This window comes from Pelophylax lessonae, assembly GCF_965119305.1.
Source record: "Pelophylax lessonae genome assembly, chromosome: 2".
Taxonomy (NCBI): domain Eukaryota; kingdom Metazoa; phylum Chordata; class Amphibia; order Anura; family Ranidae; genus Pelophylax; species Pelophylax lessonae.
The window spans coordinates 516,444,986-516,465,713 of record NC_138769.1 but is presented as its reverse complement, the minus strand read 5'-3'; the positions used below and the strand labels follow the sequence as shown (position 1 = coordinate 516,465,713).

The following is a 20,728-nucleotide window of genomic DNA, read 5'->3' as shown; positions in this document are numbered from 1 at the left end:
GATTATTATTGGATTTTAAAAAAATATACTAATTGAGTAAAAAAAAAAAAAAAAATAAAGAAACCTGTTCCAGAGATTTGAAAGGACGACTATAGTTTAGAATGCCCTATCCTAATAACCAGGGTAAAGGGCACAGTAGCTTTGTATCCCCCCATTTTTTGAAAATAATTTCCAATCACATGCAAGGAACATTTTGTTGATATTGTTCAATAGCTTTCAGATGCAGCAAAAGAAGCTTTCATTTGACATTTTGTTTTGGCCATACCCTAAAACAGAAAGTGAAACAGCACCCCTTTCCTTTCTCATTTAAAGCTACCTGATTTTAAGGGTTTTATAAAAAAAAAAAAAAAAAAATCATCGAAAAGCATGCCACATCTCCAATTTCTCATCTTTGGGGTTGATTTAATAAAATTTACAGAGTGCAAAATCTGGTGCCGCTGTGCATGGTAGCCAAGCAGCTTTTAACTTCAGCTTCGGATAAGCTTTGACGAAAAAAACTGGAAGTTGATTGGTTTCTATGCAGCGCTGCACTCGATTTTGAACTCTTCAGTTTTAGTAAATCGACCCCTTTATTTTCTGAGAGGTGACAACTGAGTGGCTTATTTAAATAAAGAAAAAAATGCTCATTGTTTTCTTACCCCCTATTTATTCTATAAGGAAATACATTTTTTTTTTGTTTTAATCTAATATGGAGTGATCCCTCTGTGGCCCTGGGGATACAAGGTACTTCTTTTTTTAATATGGTCCAAACCAAAGACCAGTCTTTTTATATTAAGTTTAATTCCTACAGCAATCAAAACTTACAACTTAACCTTTTAAAACAAAATCAACTGATTTGTTAGCAAGTAATATTATATAGCTTAAAACAGTCCAGACCCCATTTCCTTTTTTCCTACCTGCAAATAAGAAGCTAGGTTCATATTTTGAAAATAGTTTTAACTCCTGCTGTGTGGATAATTTTTTTAAGCATGGGTACAATTTAAAAAAACTAACCTTTTTCCATATGTATCCTTTTTGCCTCATGCCCAGCTTCATGACCGGCAAGATCACCTTCTTTTGGACCCGGTATAATATTTGGAGACAATCCCATCAACATCTGGTTCATTGACAAGCCATTTTGATGGACAGCTTATGAAAAGAATGAAACATTCTTGATAGTTTGTGATTCTACATATTATTATGGTTAACAATAAACACTTTTACTATACCAAATAGAGTTTTTCACAAAACCTTTTGATAAAAAAGTAAAACAAAATGTGACACATGCTTACTTTGGCATCATGAATGAAGTGTCCGACTTAAGAAAAAAATAATAATGTTTCCGTTCTAGCACACAATCAATATCTCCCTCATATGTTCTATTTTGCCCTAGCAACATATAAAGTGCTTGGCTGCTAAGAGGGAAAGAGGGATTGTTTTTTTTCAGTAAAAAAATTTAGATATACAGCACTGAAATAGTATTGCTATTTAAAGCTGTTACCTAAAATAGCTAAACAGTTAGCCCATCATGCTTCTTTATTGTCAGTCTAGTCAGGTTCTCTACCATAAACACTAACATAAAAATGTTCTTTGCCCTTCTGGAGGCATTTTTGTCTTGTTTTATATTCCTAAAGCTTAGATGTACCATTCTGAGATAGACAAAAGGAAACCAGTTATTTTATCTGTGGTATCTCTTAGATGGTACATTAGGCTATGTATACACGGCATTCAGCTTTAATTAAAGCCATCTGCAATATAGTTTAACTTTCTATATTTACAAAAGTTAGGATGGGCAAACAACAAAGCATTAAATCTGTACAATATTACTGCACATACTTCAGTATTATATTTTTTTTCTATAGCTGTTCCTCAAGCACCTCTCTGCATATTTATAAATACAATTGGATTTTGGAAGCAAAGGTCAAAATTTTAACACTGGCTGACGTGTTTTGAGGGAGAACCCTCTTCCTCAAAGCCAAAAGAACTACTGGCTCACCAAACTACTGCTGGAAGAGTGTTCTCCCTCAAAACGCATCAGCCCGGCCTACACGGACGCCACCAGGTCTCCTTGCATTATCGGTGCATCCCAGCAGTCTTGGAGGCGATTGGTTTCATTTTTATTGATATGCATGTATGCATCATACGTTTGTGAGTATAATGTATGTTGGTCTTTTAATTTAGTAAAAAAATGTTGTAGTGGTAATGTAATGGCCGGTGCACCCTTCTCTTGTTGTTGTTGCTGTCACAATACTTTTGACAATATAGTGTATATTAGAGCTGAATAATGTAGATTTCATCCAATTAAAAGAACAGTTAATGCTTATAGTTAGGATGTATGCAAAGACAATTTGAAGAGAAGAAGATGTATTCAGAAACTAATATGAGATCTTGACTTTACTCTTCAATATTTATCAAATGGAAAATCTATCAATCTTGCAGTGGGTACAATAGCTCACTATATGCCAGAAAGCCTTTTCACAATACTGCCATACATGTTTAGACTCAGACTCACAAAAGTTAACAATGTCATCATAGCACACAACATGGTTCTCTATTCATCCAAGTCCTTATACCTTTAAACGTCTTTATTGGAATATATTTTTTATGCCAGATTTAGCTTGCTAGGTAAAGTTTCATGTCTGCATTTTGCTAAAGTTATTATGGCTTACCCATCCCACAGCTAATCTGCACTAATAGGCACTCACAAGTTAGTGCAAAGAGGTATCAAACAGAGGTTCATTTACTAAAGGAATAGAGGCTGTTTATTTATCAAAGTGAATGGTAATGGTTATATTGAACATTACTTGTTCACATTACTTGATTACTTGATCGTGCGTTAATAAAAATCTTGCTTTATTTTTTTAATCCTAATTTTAATTTTCTTACACATAAGTATGTATTCATAATACACAAAGGTTCACTTTATCTACTCAAATTAACTTTGCTAGGTGAACAACCTCTATTCTTTTGGTAAATCAACCCCACTGCGTGTTTTCCTGACAAGCACTTTTAGGTTGTATGTGAGGGAACTATTAGGATACTATAAAGTAAAATGTTGTTTTGAATGATGAAATATAGAACATACGTATTCTGTCTGAGGAACTTTCAGTCCTTGCTGGGGAGCTAGAAACACTGCTACTTCTGTGGGATGAAGGGTGACTTCCAGGTCTTCGCCCATCTTCAAGGGAGGGTGCAGGGGAAGGACTATCTGGAACCCGTTCCTGTTGGAAACAGTAACAAAAAAAATAAAAATCCGTTGTTTGCAATACCCAAACAAAATTTACATAATTTTTCTCACACAAATATAGATTTCTTTTGGTGGTGTTTGATTACCACTGGGTTTTTCATTTTTTATTAGATAAACGAGATAAGACAAAATATTTTGAAAACAAAAAAAAAAAAAACATTATTTTTTACTTTCTTTTATAAAACATATCCAATTAAAAAAAATTACATTTATTCATGAATTTAGACCAAAATTGATTTTGCTACATGACTTTGGTAAAAAAAATCCAAATAAGTGTATATTGATTGGTTTGCATTAAAGTTATAGCGCCCACAAACTATGATATATATACTGGAATTTTAATTATTAGTCTTAGGATAAACCAACTAACCGATGGTGAGGCGTGCATGTTAGAAGGGGGCGTGCCACAGCCCACAAGAATATTAACTAGGTCACTATTTTTTATAACAAAATACCCTCAGGTTTCATGGGTCTTGTGCAGTTTACAAGAAATCAGGGTAAAATGCAGTCTGCTATACAATGTAAGAATTCAATTGTGTACTACTGTATTTAGTACTCAAGGGTGCACTCAGGTTTAATTGTGTTTCAGAAAAAGTCATTATTAAAAAAAGAAAGGGGGGGGGCCTAAAAGCATAAAAAAATTGCCTGGCAGACGGAAAACGGTGACATTAGTCCACTTGACACCCAGCATCTTTACTTTGTGGACACTGGTGTCTATAGACTCGTTATTCCTTTACATGAAGATTCTGTTGACATACACCTTAATGCACTACCATTGCTGCTCCAAAATACTATTAGAACCAGAACCAAAACTACAGCACCACAAGAAATTATGTTTACACTTTTGAACACCCTAACTCTGCCCCCATGATGCCAGTAGGGTAAGAAATTCCATCAGGCTTATACAGCTTTGCATGTCCTTACTGGGGAGATCCACCCTCTTTATTTGTCCTGTACGCACTGTTACTAGGGCAGAGAATTATGAGAAATCCACAGCTTTATGGCTGCCAACAGAATAAGAGGTGAGGGGAAATCTTTCAAAGTGGTCACAAATAGTCTCATGGGAATTTCCAAGCCATTCCTGTTGTGATTCGGGGACAAGAAGTGATAGGAAATCTCATCAATAGGACACATAAAAAAATGTATAGGAATTTTACTAATCCGTACTCCAAAATACAAAATTAGCTACAGACACATTGTAAACATTACACAAAATGTAGGCCCCCAGCAGCTAGCACCCCATCTATTTGTACTTTTTAACACTGTGACTATAAAATACCATTTGAGTCAACTATCTTAATTTACATAAAAAGCTGTTTTCTAAGACATAGTTTGCTGGGCAGAATATATTGACGTGACTAATAAAACCTTTGTCAGGGCTCATTTTACACTTAGAAACAGTAGACCTGTGCCCACAGACAGCAGAGGAAAAAAACAGCCATTTGTCTATATTAATCAGCCACACATTTGTTCTTATCACCAGCAGAATATTGTAGACTAACTTAAACAATGTCACAGTATTCTAAGTTAGAACTGGTAGAAGTGATAATTCTAGCACAGGGTGTTAGGGTGTTGCTTTTAGGAAAAAGGTTGTGGGCCTACAGGTTTTAGTAGAAAAGCCTGATATTATTATTCATGGCTGTGTAGTGAGGCATGCCTAATACACATCATCACACAATTGAGCCATTTGTTAAAAATCTTTCTTATTTAGCAGCATACTGTAGTATACAACTAGCATGTTTCAGGAGATGAGCCCCCTCCCTCCTTCTTCAAGGCAGGGCTGGAGAAAGGGATGGACAGAAATGTTGACTCTATGAGAAAGATCAGGGGGCACACTGGAAGCTTCTTTCTCTCTGCCTCTCAGTGACAGAAATGACTGTAGTGTCACTCCTTTTAGCAGGGTTTTTTGTCCGGAATGCGACAGTATACTGTACCACCACATCCGGTGCTAGCCCTGTGTTCCACGCTGGCCACTGTAACTTGCAAACACAGAAGCGGCTTCCTATGCTAGATTCTGTGTACATAAGTGACAGTGCTTCCTCAGTGCAGGAGGAGCAGCTGTGCCCCAGAGGACTGCATAACTGCTGTATCTTGAGGGAGTTGTATGGGAGCAGAATAGGCTCTGTGTACTCGGGTCGGGGCTCTGTGTACTGAGGAACTCTGAGTATTGGGGGTTCTATTAACTGTGGGGATCTTTGTACTAGGGGGCTCTGTGTACTGGGAGGGCTCTGAGTACTGGGGGAGAGGGAGGATCTCTGTACTGGGGAAGAGGGAGGAGGGGAGAGCTCTGTTTACTGGGGTAGTTCTGTGTACTGGAGAAGAAGGAGAGGAGAGCTCTGTGCTGGGAGGAGGTGGGGCTCTGTGTACTGGGGACAGAGGGAGGAGAGGGGCTCTGTGTATGGGGGAGAGTGAGGGCTTTGTGAACTGAGGGAGGAGCTCCATGTACAGGGCTCCTCCCTCAGTTCACAAACCCCTTACTCTCCCCCATAGGCAGAGGGAGGATAGGGGGTTCTGTGTTCGGAGGAGAGGGAGAAGGGGGATTTGTGTACTGGGGAAAGAGGGAGAAGGGGGGCTCTGTGAACTGGGGGGAGGTAGAGCTCTGGGTACTTGGGGGAGAGGATAGCTCTGGGTACTGGGGGGAGAGGAAGGGCTCAGTGTACTAAGGGAAGGAAGAGGGAGATCTGAGTATTGAGGGAGAGGGAGGAGGCAGGAGCTGTGTAGTGGGGTAGATGAAGGAGTGTACTGGGTTGAATGGAGAGCTTTGTACTACAGGTGGGATTTGTAGTGGTTTTCTTCCAAGGATGCCATTAATATAAGCATATTTTTTTTTATTTCCCGTGACACCACCAACGCCGGGACATTTTTTTATTTTCCTGTAATACCACCGACACAGGGATATATTTTCCTTTCTGTGATGCCACTGACCATTTTTTCAATGATTACTTTTTATTTGCATACCACAAACATTACAAACATTTTGGACCTTGACTCTATTGGCCCCGTCCCCTTCTCAATCCAGTGGGGGGAGTCAAGGTGGTGTGGCCTGCTGGGAGAGGGGGGTGCATTTTCCTACCTTTACCCTGGGTGCTGATTGACTTTGTAGGCAAAGTCTCATGATTAGATTCAAACTGCAGACACAATAATAAATTGGCTTGAAGTGAGCAGGCTTCACTTTGACTGAAGCTGCTTCTGTTGGCTTTTTAGTTGTCTGTGAAGGTTCTTATTTATCCAGGTCATGTTGTAGCAAGTACACGTTAGTCACATTTAAGTGAACTTGTTCTAAATTGTTGAAGACATTTCATAGTATATATATATATATATATATATATATATATATATATATATATATATATATATATATATATATATATACAGTATATATACAATGTGTATGTAAAGATTGATTGTAGTATAATCAGGTTAGATTTTAAGTGCTAGAATATGTCCCAGATATGTCCCATTTCTATATAGATATATAGTATGTATTAAATCAGCGAACCAGTTGAGCTGCAGATATTAAAGTGGGCTGTAGATATTGAAGTAGACTAAACATGCCCCCACCGCCATTCTATCTAACCATGTCATGAAAAGATGTGTATATTTACCTATTCTGAAGCCTGCTCTCATGATCAGCTGTCAGCGGTGGCTTCAATATACAGGAGGGACAGCCAACAATCAATGCTCCATAGTAAGTCCATGGGTGACATCATCTCCTAGGCATTTGAAGCTACTCTACACAGAAGCCACTGCTGGTGAGATTATGTGACCGGACCAGACCAAATTCAGAATAAGTAAGGATACATATATTTTTTTTTTTACAGGATTAGGTTTAAAATGGAGGCAGGAGTAGGTTTACCCTTAGTTAGAGTTTGACCAAACTTGCACTTTAATTGTTGATTTTGTATGTGGGCGTCTGTTACACATACAGTCAAAGTGGGATGCCACACGCCTTACTTTAAACTGTTATTAAACCCCCCTTTAAATTATATGTACAACCATAATTCATGTACTATTGTTGCTGTCCCCTTTGTATCTACAGCCTGTGTTTTCAGTACTATCTTGCAATAAAATCTGCCAATAGAGTGGCTACACTTCCATGCAGGGTCTCTCTGGAGTCACCATGATGTGTATGTGCCCAACAAGGACCGCAAAGGTTTGGGAGGAGAGATCAGCAAAAGCTCTAATACAGAGAACAGGCTTGTGCATTATGGGCTGTACATGCGGTTGCAGAAAACCACCTGACTGTATTACAGCTGGTATGCATGCGCACTAGGAGCAGGGGGTTAGGAATCGTGGGACTTGTAGTCCTTAAGTAGGAGGCCAACTGATGTTTTTAGAGTAGATATGCTTGTATATTATAGGCTGAGTGCAAGAAATCATAGTATATGTAGTCCCAACGCAGAAAGCCACATAACACAACTGTGAGCATTCCCCAATCCGGAAGTTCGAGGAAGTGCCACAAAAATAGGCCTGGCTGTACAAATTTTGAGTGGACAAATGTAAGTCTTTGAGAATAATACTGATACATTTACTGGCAATTGGTAATAGTTACATTGAGCTAATGGGAAACATGTTTTATATAGTGAGGGTTTAATACTATTTAAATATGCAATTAAAATGTATTTTTATTTTTTATTTATGAGCAATCGCTGTTCAGTCTATGAATGGTGGCTATGAGCATCCCTGTCCTTCAAAAGTGGAGGACAGGGAGGCGCAAAACATTGTTCATGGATTTTGCAATGATTTCTCATGCCACATTGGAGAGTGAAATTAATACATTTTATAAAGTATCAATTTATAATAATAGTGTGTGCTACTGAATGTGAGAGACTAAACATAAAGTAAAGATTTAACTCTCTCTCACTGTATCTATGTTACCTTCAAAATCACAGTAACACAAAATATTGAAAAATGCATGAAAATATCCCTGCCCATGTCTTCAGCATGTGCAATACAAGTTATGGCAATCATACATAGAGTGATTCATGACTGTCAGGATCTACTATTCAAGCCTGTTACAGCTCCTCTGCCATTCAACCATCTCATATATCTAAACATTCTATTACAAAAGGACATCTAATGCTCATCTCATTTCAGAAAGGGCAGATTAAAAAAAAAAAAAAATCTCTCAGCATGAGGCCAAGGCAGCTACATAATACATCCCATAAAATCATGTATAGTCCTCAAAATGTAATTTCAGGAAAGTTGACCTAAGGTATTGCTTTCTTAGTATAATTTTAAAGTTATGTATAATCATTATAATCTGAATTGTATTTTCTGTTTCTAAAAAAGTGATCTTTTTATTCAGCATTTTCATGTAAGCAACCTTTTCACAATTTTTTAAGCATACACAATGCTCTAGAGTACAACAACCCCCCCCCCCCCCCCCCTTTAAACAGCATAAAACAGGTGACTCTAATAAACGCAGAGAGGGAATTCATGAAATATATTGCTCAATCTAAATAAGACACAACTGCCAGACAGATAAGTAACATTTGCTAGTTCAGCTCATTTGCTGTTTAGACACATAATCTAGAGATTCGGTAAAGTGTCTAGATTAACAATCAGAAAATGTGTCCAAGTAGACCAGCTTCCATCCAACTTGGAATCTAGGGCAGATTGTCTTTTTCTTCTCTTGTTTACCCAATAACTGTACTAAGTATTTGTAAGTTACTAACCCCAAGCTGTTATAGCACTAATCTCTATGGACAGTAAATATATTATTGTGGGACTCTTAAGTGGTGAAATATAATTTTTCAAGTTTCTGCAAACAGGATTAAAGATAGATGTTCTGTCTAAAGTTTTAGTGTTAAATTAAATGATATCTTGCTTTAATTATACAATTATTTAACAGCCTACAATTATTTAACAGCCTACATAACCTACAAAATTGTTGTTTTTTTCAAACCGTTAATTAAAGAGTATTAAGAAAAACATAGCCATCAATGCATACAGAAAAATGTACAAACAGTAGGTATATATAAATAGAAAAATATAGATAAATAGAAAAAATAAAGCACATATAAACCGAACAACACAAAGCTGAAGTACAAAAAAAGAATAAAAAGCCAAGCCCTATTACTAAATGCCTGTGATGCAGAAGTGTAAAACACATAACAAGAATAAATGGATCATAAAAACCTGATGTTCGCTTTATATGAAATAAGAGACAAAAGAATGAAAGGAAAAAGAAAAAGAGGTATATTGTAAATTGTAAATTTTGCATTGATGTGCTGCATTGACTCATATAATACATGAAAAATGGACTCCATCGTTAATATGGAATAGATTCTGGAGAGAACTTGCGGGAAAGAGATGTTTGGGAGTTTCCAAATTGGAGCAATAGACAATAAACAGGCCACCCAGAAAGCATGCATTAGACTTTTGGTATAGCTTTTGTATAGTTTTTTTTTCTTCATTTTTAGATACTGATGAGTACATAAGGTACTCTACTTTAACCAGACATTGATATGTCACAAGACTGCTCTAACTGCTGATAAAAAAAGGTATTTAGCAGTTTAAATTTAAAAAAACTATTGCTTTTCCATGTTCTGTGTACAGTGGGCGACCAGATACAATAAATAGTTATTGGTTTAGTAACACTAAAGCACCATGCTTTCATAGATGCTTTTATAACACCTCTGTAAACTCATATAACTTGTATAAGGTGGTGGAAGGCAAAGCTTAGTAAAAATGTTTTTTCTGTATCTTAAAGTTGTTCTAAAGGTTTAAGGTTTTTTTTTTAAAGCCTTCTCTGTACAGCAGCACCCTCAGCCCCCCTAATACATACCTAAGCCTCATAAATATCCGATAATTTGATCGAGAGCCACGCTTCTCCAGGGACTCTCCCTTCCCATTGGCTTAGACAGCTGTCAGATCCATTGGCCCCCACTACTGTCAACCACAGCCAGTGAGCCAATAAGGAGAGAGAGAGGGGTGGGGCCAAGACATCCCATATGGAAGAAAAATTCCAATATATTTAGGGAAAAAATATTTTGAAATATATTGAATATGGCCAAAATTGTAGCATTTCAAATATATTTCTAATATATTTGGGACAAAAATTTTAGAAATATATTGAATATGGCCAAAATTGTAGCATTTCAAATACATTTCCTATATATTTGGGAAAAAATAAAAAATGTTTATTTAAAATATATTTTTAATGTATTTTTCTTCCATGTGGGATGGCTCTGTGTGTGAATAGACATGCTGAGCAGCAGCTTGGGAGCAAGCTTGCTTGGGTGCCCCCATTTAAAGCTGCTTGCTTTTGGGATACTCAGTAGGAGGGAGGGGTCAGGAGCGCTGGTGGGGGACCTAAGGCCAGGAGGATCGGGGCTACTCTGTGCAAAACTATTGCACAGAGCAGGTATGGATAACACGTTTGTTATTTTTAAAAATAAAAAAACATTATTTGTGACAGTATTCACCATCACTGGAAGTTAAAAACAGATAATTAATAGTTTGAATTGCTTCAGATGGGACGGTCATATTTGGCAGCAATATCGCCATATAGGAATATAAAGATTTATTCCCATTTGCCATGAAATCTGTTCTTCCTAAATGCTGTCTATATTACATATCTTTCAATGTCAGACAGGTTTTCCTTTTGTTGTGTATTTGGAGGGAATGTGGATTGCCCTGTCTTTTTGTTAAGTGTTAATGACCTCACATTATTCTGTCTGTCTGCCTTAAGAGAAACTTATTATGGGATGTATATAGGTATGTTGATTGGATGCTAAGGGGAGGGGGGATTGTCCCACATTGTATATTTTTGTGTACACTGTATGAGAGTGTAAAACTCTGTTCCTATTGGATGGTGAATGTTACGTCCAGTCTTCAACAAGGTCCACCTGGGTGGTAACCTTGGGGGTGAAAACTGTCTATAAGTCTGTTTTCTTGTTTAATAAAGTTGTTCTAGAGTTACTTTGCCCTCAATCTAGAGTCCTGTCTCTTATTGGGGGAATCTGCTACAAGGGATTGCTAGGGTCTTCCATACTCCCTTAGATAACCACTAAGCTCTTGTAAGAGCTTGTGTAAGAGCTTGTTCTGCTGCACTCTCTGGGGAAAGAGAGGTTCACCCACGGAAACCTGGAGCCTTGTCATAGGTCCAGGGTGGGTAGGAGACGGCAAAACCCTAACCAAGCTGCGGCGGTTTGTGGGGTCTGAAGTGATTACGGTGTCTGGTGGAGTGCTTGGAGCCCTTGGGAAGCACTAGGAGCATCTGTCAACGGAGGTACCCAGTCACGGGTGTCCTGTTCCGTTTCAGTATTTAATATCAATTTAATTGTACAGGTACCTTCCTTTATTTATATGCAAAGATGAGAATATCTCTCTGTCTAATTTTAAGCTGTATGTAAAGTGTGGTTTCCTCATGTTTCTGTCTTGCACAGTGTTAGATCAGCTCACAGAAAATTTAGAGCTCTAGGCACTTTAGACATGTCCTGCCTTTACTCTGTGACCTACATTCTGATATGCAAACTCAAAGCACTAGCATTTGTATTTAATACATTTCCCCATAACTTTTTTGCACAGAATAACAAAAAATAATACAATAAAATTTATTTAACAGGTTTTTTTGTGGTTTACTTTTACCTGGAATGTAAAGAAAACTGCATATTACTTGCCTCTGTACTGTCCAAAACACTGGTCAGTAGTAGTGATGAGCCACAATACCCTAAATTCAGTTCAGCATGGGTTTTACCAACTACAAACTTCAAAGAAGTTCAGATGCCAAATGTAAACACACTGAAATCAATGGGAGCCAAAGCTGTCAAATTGAAAATGCTAATTTTATGGGCTAATAAGCTAGGTGGTGTGAAAAAATGGATAGGGAGTAGGAGGTTGGGGCTGCCCAGGGAAACATGTACCAAAGCAACAAAAAAAAAGTTTTAAATAATCAATTTGAAGTAGAACCCTGGGGGGTTCCTAATCCTGCCTGTGAAGGAGTGCATCACTGTGAAGTACAGAAAATTATTGCAGTAGCTTCTTTGTTAAAAAAAAAAAAAGCAGACAGACCCCTCCAAAAGTCTTATATGTACTTTTTTTTTTTCAAACCTAATTTTTGATGTAGCACACCCTCCAGTGAATATGGTATGAATTTTAAGGAGCTACCTCACGCAAAAACAAAAAAATGTGTTTCCCAGTAAATCCATACCAGATCCTTCAGGTATGGAATTTTAAGGGGGACTCCCACACTAAAGTGGGGGAAAGTTTGCGCACCACTCTCCTTAACTATACAAGGCCACTTGTTCTTATCCTGGGGGGGGGGGGGGTTGCCTTGCCAGAGGCGACCTACCTGACAAAGCACCTTGTAACCATGTTGATGAGGACAAAGGCCTTTTCCCCACAACCCTTGCCCAGTGGTTGTGGGGGTTTGCTGGTAGGGAGCACATCAGAATCTGGAAGCCCACTTTAATAACAAGGGGCCCTTCAGATTCTGGCCTCCCCACATGAATGGGTATGGGCTCATTCACAAAAAAAGAGAATGTTCCCAAAAAAAAAAAGACATCCAAATGTTAGACAAGTCCTTTATTAAAAAAACCAAAAAAAAAACAAAAGCATGTCCCTCATTGTATATACATAAACAGTCATGATGCCTGCCACACTACGACTCACTAAAAAAAAAAAACCCAACCCCCCCTCAAAAAAAAAAAAAACACCAAAAACCAATGACCCAAGACATTCAACAAATCATGATGGTAATACTAGCCCAATGACAACTCCCTGTGTTGTCATGAGCTATATAAGGCAAGGAGCAGGGATAGTGGTGACTCCTAATTCATTCCACAAGTTGGCTTGTACATAAAGTAAAAACCCATTACAGTTCGCTTTTGCACAGCGACAAACAAAATATTATCACCTGACAATTTCACACATGACTGAATTACATAGTTACATAGTTAGTTTAGACCATCTAGTTCAATCAATAAAACAGAAAAAAAAGTACAATCATATATACACAATCCTTTATCCAGAGGAAGGGGAAAAAACCCAGCAAAGCATGATTCAATTTGCTCCAGCAGGAGAAAAAAATCCTTCCTGATCCCCCAGAAGGCAATAGGATATTGCCTGGATCAACTTTACCTATAAATATTAGTATCCAGTTATATTATGTACATTTAGTAAAGAATCCAGGCCTTTTTAAAGCAATCTAATGAGCTGGACAGAACCAGTTCTTGAAGGAGTCTATTCCCCATTTTCACAGCTCTTACTGTGAAGAAGCCTTTTCATATTTGGAGATTAAATCTCTTTTCCTCCAGACACAAAGTGTACCCCCTTGTCCTCTTTAATGAATACTCAATGTGAATACTCAACACCAAGTTCACTATATGAACCACTTATGTATTTATACAAGTTGATTATATCTACCCTTAATCTCATCTTCTCATGAGAGAATACATTCAGTTCCTCTAATCGTTCCTCATAGCTGAGCTCCTCCTTGCCGCTTATCAGTTTGGTTGCCCTTCTCTGCACTTTCTCCAGTTACCCAATATACTTTTTGTTAACTGATGCCCAAAACTGAACTGCATATTCCAGATAAGGTCTTACTAATGATTTTTACAGGGGTAAAATGATGTCTATCTTTCTATGGAATCTATACAAGAAAGGATTTTGCTCGCTTTGGAAACCCCTGCTTGGCATTGCATGCTATTATTAAGCTTATGATCTACCAAAACCCCCAGATCCTTCTTCACCATTGATTCCCCCAGTTGTACTCCCCCCTAGTATGTATGATGCATGCATATTCTTAGCCCCCAAGTGCATAACTTTAAGTTTATCAACATTAAACCTCATTTGCCACATAGTTGCCCAATTAAACAGTGCATTGAGGTTGGCTTGTAAGTTGGAGACATCCTGTAAGGAAGTTATTCCACTGCATAGCTTGGTGTCATCTGCAAAGACTTCAATGGTACTTTTAATCTCAGACCCTTTATCATTTATACATATATTAAAAAGTAAAGATCCAAACACTGAAATTTGGGGTACACAACTAATACCTTAGACCAGGCAGAGTAAGAATCATTAACCACTACTCTCTGAATACGGTCTTCAACAAAGTACAGCTTTGTTTAGTATAAAAAAGTCATACTATTTTTTGTGAAATTTTTTCATCTTTTTGTAGTAAGGACCCTTGATCCGGTAAAAAACAAAAAAAGGAAAAAACAAAACAATAGCATACCAATACATGCTCTCAAGATGAATACTCTTTCCATTAGCATAGAATAAACTTCATCTATAGCTTTGAAATGTAAACACAAGATAAACATTTAACTCTACTTTTGTATGATCCTGATACTTTCAGCTAGCTTTTAAATTCTTCTTACAATCAACTCCTACCAACTCTTTTTTTTTACATATTTTCATATATCGGATCACTAGAAAGTACAGGTAAATATCTGTGCACAATACATCTAACTACAGTACAATAAACACCAAAGAACATTTTGTCACAAAAATTCCTTTTTTTTTCAGGCATCCTTATCTTTAGGTGCAAAAAGAAAAACCTTTGTTTAAACAAGATCTTCAGCCTATTTTGAAGACAGACAATGGTAGAATAATTTCCTCTAAAACAAAGATAATAAATTATATATATTCCTATAACTGAATACAGTATAATGGAGAAACACACATTTCTTAAAGGAGTAGATTTGCAGTTGAAAGTTTGCTGTGGCTACAATTCTCTTTGTGGGAGTAGATACATACAATTCTATGTTTTTTTCTTGCTTCTGGCCGTAAAGGAGAGTCCCACTTAGCCATACACCTTTCCTTCCATTTTTTATATGTTCTTAGTTGTCCCTCATCAGGCAGAATTGCACTGGCACCCATATAGTAAGAAAATATGGCATCACTGCCACTGTCCTGTGGATGGGAAAAGTGACACAACCAATGCATTATTAAGACATCCTTATTTTGGACTTACCAAACATGGCTGCTTGCTGATGCAATACTGCACACAATGTGCTGCCACCATCAGTTTAAAGAAATTTGTCAGTCATACCATATTTTCATCATCTATGGATGTGCTATGCCTTTCAAGAACAGGTTAAATGCAAAATATACGGAAAAGAAATATAGTCAAGTAGGACCTAGTAATGGAGATACATTTGTCTCTTCCTATGTGTGTTATGTGTAGGCAGAGGAAATCTAGCAGGTATCATGTTGGTGGGGAACTTTATGCATAAGTGATCCAGTGAACTTGTGCATACCACCAAATTCTGACTTCAGTCTTAAGGTTGCTATGCCTGCGTGTCTGTCAAAGTTTACATCGTGTCATGGACATTGTATTGAGCTTGTGTTGACACAATGGTAACTTAGGACAAAAAGGTTTATTTTGCCATACAGTTGTGAGCTTTATATTTATAATATCATACAATGAGTGCTATAATATATAACATTAGCTTGGCAGGTTTTAAATATCCAACCATATATAAGAAAAACTTTTAAAAAGAGGATTTCTTCCATAAACAGATTATTGAAGTAAACACAGTATCAACTTATTTACTAAGCTCAATGAACATTCACTTTGTAAAATGGACAACTGCTACTCCTCTAGTAAATAAAATCATAAAAAGTTCTTCAAAAACTGTCTTTTAGCACAAGTAATAGTGAAACAATGCTTCAAATATCAAAACGACTAGAGCTCCACCTGCTGGCTGGAAAGAAGACTACAAAATATTAATATGTACTATTTAATATACTAAAAAAAATCTATCCTGAAAATAATACTAAAATAAATTATGTAATAATCCAAAATACACATTCTATGCTTCCTGCAGCAGTTCCATTATAAACATATTTGTAAGTGTTCCTTTTTTTGTTTTTATTCAGCACTTACAGAGTTAATTATCTGATAATGACTTTCACTATTCAACAGACTTGCCTTCTTATAGTGGCTGGATATGGAACAGGAGATTGCATTTTCATTTGTCTGAAAGATCCTATAAAAATATTTTTACTGAATTATGTCTATGGCGTGGCGAGTTTAGATACAATGCAGAAGATATGTAACAGCTGCAACTGACAAAATATATTTCTAGCCAAGCAATGTTTACTTGTTTTTAGGCCTCAGCATTCTAAACTTCCAAAAAAAAAACAATTATCTTCTTTATTTTTCTAATTTGCAAAAAGTAAATGATACTGTCACTAACTGCATGGCAAAAAGACACACAAAAAGAATGTTCTTGGGTTTATAAAGGATGATAGTGATTAGGAATAAGTAATAGTAACCAAACTGCATGCTGTAGTCAGAGTTGTTGAAATAAACTGACCAAGGGCGACAAGAACTCAGGAGTTTAAAAAAGGTTTATGGCATTTGGTGACACCCTTCAGCATCTGCTGCTCTATGCCCTGGGATTTAGCAGTCTGCCTGGTGTGCTTCTCTCACAGCGCGGGTGAAGTGCAGTGTACTCACGTTTTTTGTGTGGGTTAGCTGTGATTTTGCATTAGACTTCTACTATCAGAAAGCACACCAAAGCAGCAGGACATAATAGAAGTTTTTGGCAAAAACTTGGTCTGGTGACCCCTATAGTTCCTCGTAGAGCGCTTAGAACCCTCCTTTGTTTACTCCTTTTCTATGCCCTCAAAGCCATTATATTGAAGTGGAAATCCAAGGAGGCTCCTACTATAATATTCTGGCAGTCCTTAGTGAATGTTGTATTGCCATTATATAAAGCCACCTACCTCTCCCGTGGTTGTCCTAATAAGTTCTCCAAAGTCTGGGCTGGAATCCCCCTAAATGGCTTATGCCTAATATATTAAGCCCTCTTGGATATGAGTATTTGTCGACTTTTAGAGGTACTGTAACTTATCTATGCGTCCAGTAGCTCAAAGTGCATATAATCCTAACCAATGAGATGAATGGTATCAAAAGTTATTCTCCTTCATATTTCTCCTTCAAGTTATTCTCCTTCGTATTTGGAGCTGAGCAGTAGTTTTGTTAGACTATTTTCTGGAATTATATGGGTATTGTTTTTTTATTGTTGATGTTTTGTTTACTTTGAGCCGGGTATGCTCAAAGGCTCTGCTGTGTTTTTCTTTTTTTTTTTGAAAAATTGATAAAAATAATTTATAAAAAAAATCACAGCTAACCCACACCAAAACTACGAGTACACTGTGCTGCACCTGCACTGAAGGAGAAGCACACCAGATTAGTGTGAAAAAGACCTTAACAGGGTTTTCAGCAGAGCTGGGATTTGTTCAGTTTGATGTGCAGGTAGGTACCATTACAAATATCTTCGTTTAGTGCTAATACTGCATACAGGAGTTGTGTCTTAGGACAAAACATGTTTTAATTAGCTTTAGGACAGGGTGTGAAAGACACAGAGTTGGCGGATAGAAGTGCATTATGCAAACCAATTTATTGTTTTCTTCGATTAAACAAATCATTCCAGTCTAAAAATCTTGAACTTGGCAGATCATAATTTCAATATTATAGCATGTTTTGTACATTCCTTTGTAGGTTTTTAGGACTAAAACTAAGATTTTACTAAATAACATGTAGTATTCAAATGAATGCCCATTATGAAATCATATGCTATCGCCAATATTATTAACATTAGACATTTTAAATCTTAGAGTAAGGTATAGTACAGCAATCAAGAGATACATACATATTTGCAACGTTAATTACCTTAATTACAGAAGTTTCAACCCTGGATGGTGGACTTTGTACTTGTGCGGCTGCAGCCATGCTTGCTATTGTACTGAGGTGGTTCATCTGGCTCATTGCCATGGTAACAGAAGCTGGAGGTAGGCTTACAGGGATAAGAGGATGAGGCATCATCATAAATGGAAGTTCCAGACCTGAAAATGAAAATAAATACCTTTGAGTCTATAATTCATATTAATCAATCAAGTTTAATAAACTAGTTTTGCTTTAGGATGTCTGTACCATTATGAAATTAATACCGCGGAATCTCAACTTTTCCAGGCAATAGCTAACCTAAGAACTGCTACTGTTAAAGAAAGTTTAATTTGCAAATGTGTTTTTGATAACAAATAAATATTATAATTTTTAAAGAGTATGAATTCAGCAGTATTCTACTATAAAATTTATAGATGCCATTTTCCACCTTTTTGAGTTGCAAATTACAATGTTTCAAGTGAGATAAAAGTTGAAGAAATGTTTTTTGGATCTTAACTGGAAGGGAAAGAAATAGTTTCTGCCACCATCCCGAGAGTATAGTTTGTCGATTTGTGGTGCCTCAGGTCAGGTATGGGATTTTAAGGGCAGGAGTAAAACGAGTAAACAGTAGTAGTACAATTTGTATAAAATTTATTCGCATGTATAATTATATACAGAGATTTGAGTGAATTAATGGGTAAAGTCCCATTGTGATAGTGAAGAGAAAAGAGTAGTAGGTGTGGTTACACGTGAAAATAGTGACTTAGACAAGAAGGGTAGATGGTCCTGCTCTGCTGTTCCTCATATCAAAGAATGGGAAGATGGTTGCAGAGAGGGGCCTGATCGGTATTCCAAATAATAATTCCGATCAGGCCCCTCTCTGCAACCATCTTCCCATTCTTTGATATGAGGAACAGCAGAGCAGGACCATCTACCCTTCTTGTCTAAGTCACTATTTTCACGTGTAACCACACCTACTACTCTTTTCTCTTCACTATCACAATGGGACTTTACCCATTAATTCACTCAAATCTCTGTATATAATTATACATGCGAATAAATTTTATACAAATTGTACTACTACTGTTTACTCGTTTTACTCCTGCCCTTAAAATCCCATACCTGACCTGAGGCACCACAAATCGTCAAGTGAGATAAAATATAAGGTTTTATACAAGAAGATATTGAAAAAAAAAATGTACTTAATAATATTTCTTGCAGAGGCCATAAAAGTAAATGCAAATTATGTTTAATATTCAAATTTGAAACTTCATTATGATGATGACAATGACTTTTCCAAAATCTTTTACATATCGAAGCAAGATGCAGACAGTGGGGTTAAAGAATTAATTATATATTAGAAAAAATAAAATGATGTGCTTTTAAACACATTTCAATAAATGTCTGTCTAGTCTAATTGGATAATGAGAGATTACATCTAAGCCACACACCCATAGTACCTTCTATTTTTTTAAACCTTCTAAGTGTAGTAAAACGATACAGAATTCTGTAAAGAGCAGTTATCAATGGAAACTGTCCTTTCGGGTTACAGACATCCACTTGGTCACATATTAATTTCAATCTCTTGCTATGAATTATTGTGCTTTGCATTCAAAATAAGAGAAATGCTTAGCAAAGCATTCAACTGGAAAAAAAAACAGTCAAACCATTTACAACTTTCCAGTTGTCCCGCTGTCTATTTTCAACATCTTACAATACAAGCTATGTTAAAACAGGTGGTTTTATTGAACTAACTTTCCACAATGTAATAAACACCGCAGATGGTTATATTTAATTGCCTTTTGAAACAGTGGCTTAAAGTGTAATGTATCCCCTAAAAACAATTTGTATGATCTGTTGTCTAAAGGGTGACCTGTACCACCTGTTCTTCAATGAATACTTCAGCAACTGTTCAATTACAAATATTAATTCCAATACTACTCATCTCTCACAATAAGTATTTAATCAGAGCACACCTTTTGTTGTCCATGTAACAGCATCTGAACCTATATCTGAAGAGACATGGTATGTAATGTACAACTGCTTCAATTTTTTTATATTGTGATATGGGTATAATTGTTTCTTTTACCTAGATGTAAATATAAAAAAACAGGCCAAAAATTAAATGATGTGCGCACAAGCTACTTATACCACATCAATTAGAGACTGTTCTGTTTCTTACATATTCTATACAATAAATATGATTAACCACTTGACCTCCAGAAGGTTTTACTAACTTCATGACCAGAGAATTTTCAGCATTGCACTACTTTAACTGGCAATTGCGTGATCATGCAACACTGTACGCAAATTAAAAGTATATAACGTTTTTCACATAAATAGAGCTTCTATGGGGGGGGGGGGGTATTTGATCACCAATGGGTGTTTTTTTTTTTATTATTATGTAAACGAAAAAAGACAGATTTGTTTTTTTTTTTTTAAAAACTCCAATATTTTTTAGTTTCTGTTATAAAACATATTTAATAAAAAAAAAAAATCAGGTTTCTTTAAAAAATTAAGCCATGTCTACATGTCTTTGGTTAAAAAAAAATAAAAAATTGAATACGTGCATATAAATTGGTCTGGGTGAAAGTTTAGTGTCTAGAAATGATGGTATATATATATACTGGAATTTATGCAGTCATGGTACTAGTAATGGTGGTGATCAGTGACTTATAGTGGGACTGTGATAGGGTGGTGGGAAATTTGGCACTAACAGAAACTGACACTGACATTGCTAGTGACACTAATACAGTGATCAGTGATAATACTGTACACTGATTCTGTACTAATGGCACTGGCTGGGAAGGGGTTAACATTAAGGGGGATTCAAGGAGTTAACTGTGTGCCTGACAAGTGTAATGAGTGTAATGTCT

The 20,728-nt window shown here is 36.6% G+C and overlaps 1 protein-coding gene across 5 annotated transcripts in view; it reads right to left on the bottom strand.

Moving 5' to 3' along the window:
* The window catches only part of DACH1 (dachshund family transcription factor 1), a 482,576-nt gene that overhangs the window by 108,118 nt on the left and 353,730 nt on the right, over positions 1–20,728 (bottom strand). For 3 of the 5 annotated variants that reach the window (XM_082247026.1, XM_082247028.1, XM_082247029.1), the window contains 3 exons: positions 17,859–18,031; positions 3,065–3,200; positions 994–1,128 (listed from right to left, as the gene is read on the bottom strand). In XM_082247026.1, the coding sequence (XP_082103152.1) occupies positions 994–1,128; positions 3,065–3,200; positions 17,859–18,031 (444 nt within the window). Of the gene's footprint in view, positions 1–993; positions 1,129–3,064; positions 3,201–14,932; positions 15,089–17,858; positions 18,032–20,728 lie in introns of all 5 variants that reach the window. The other 2 variants (XM_082247025.1, XM_082247027.1) reach the window with 1 other exon arrangement.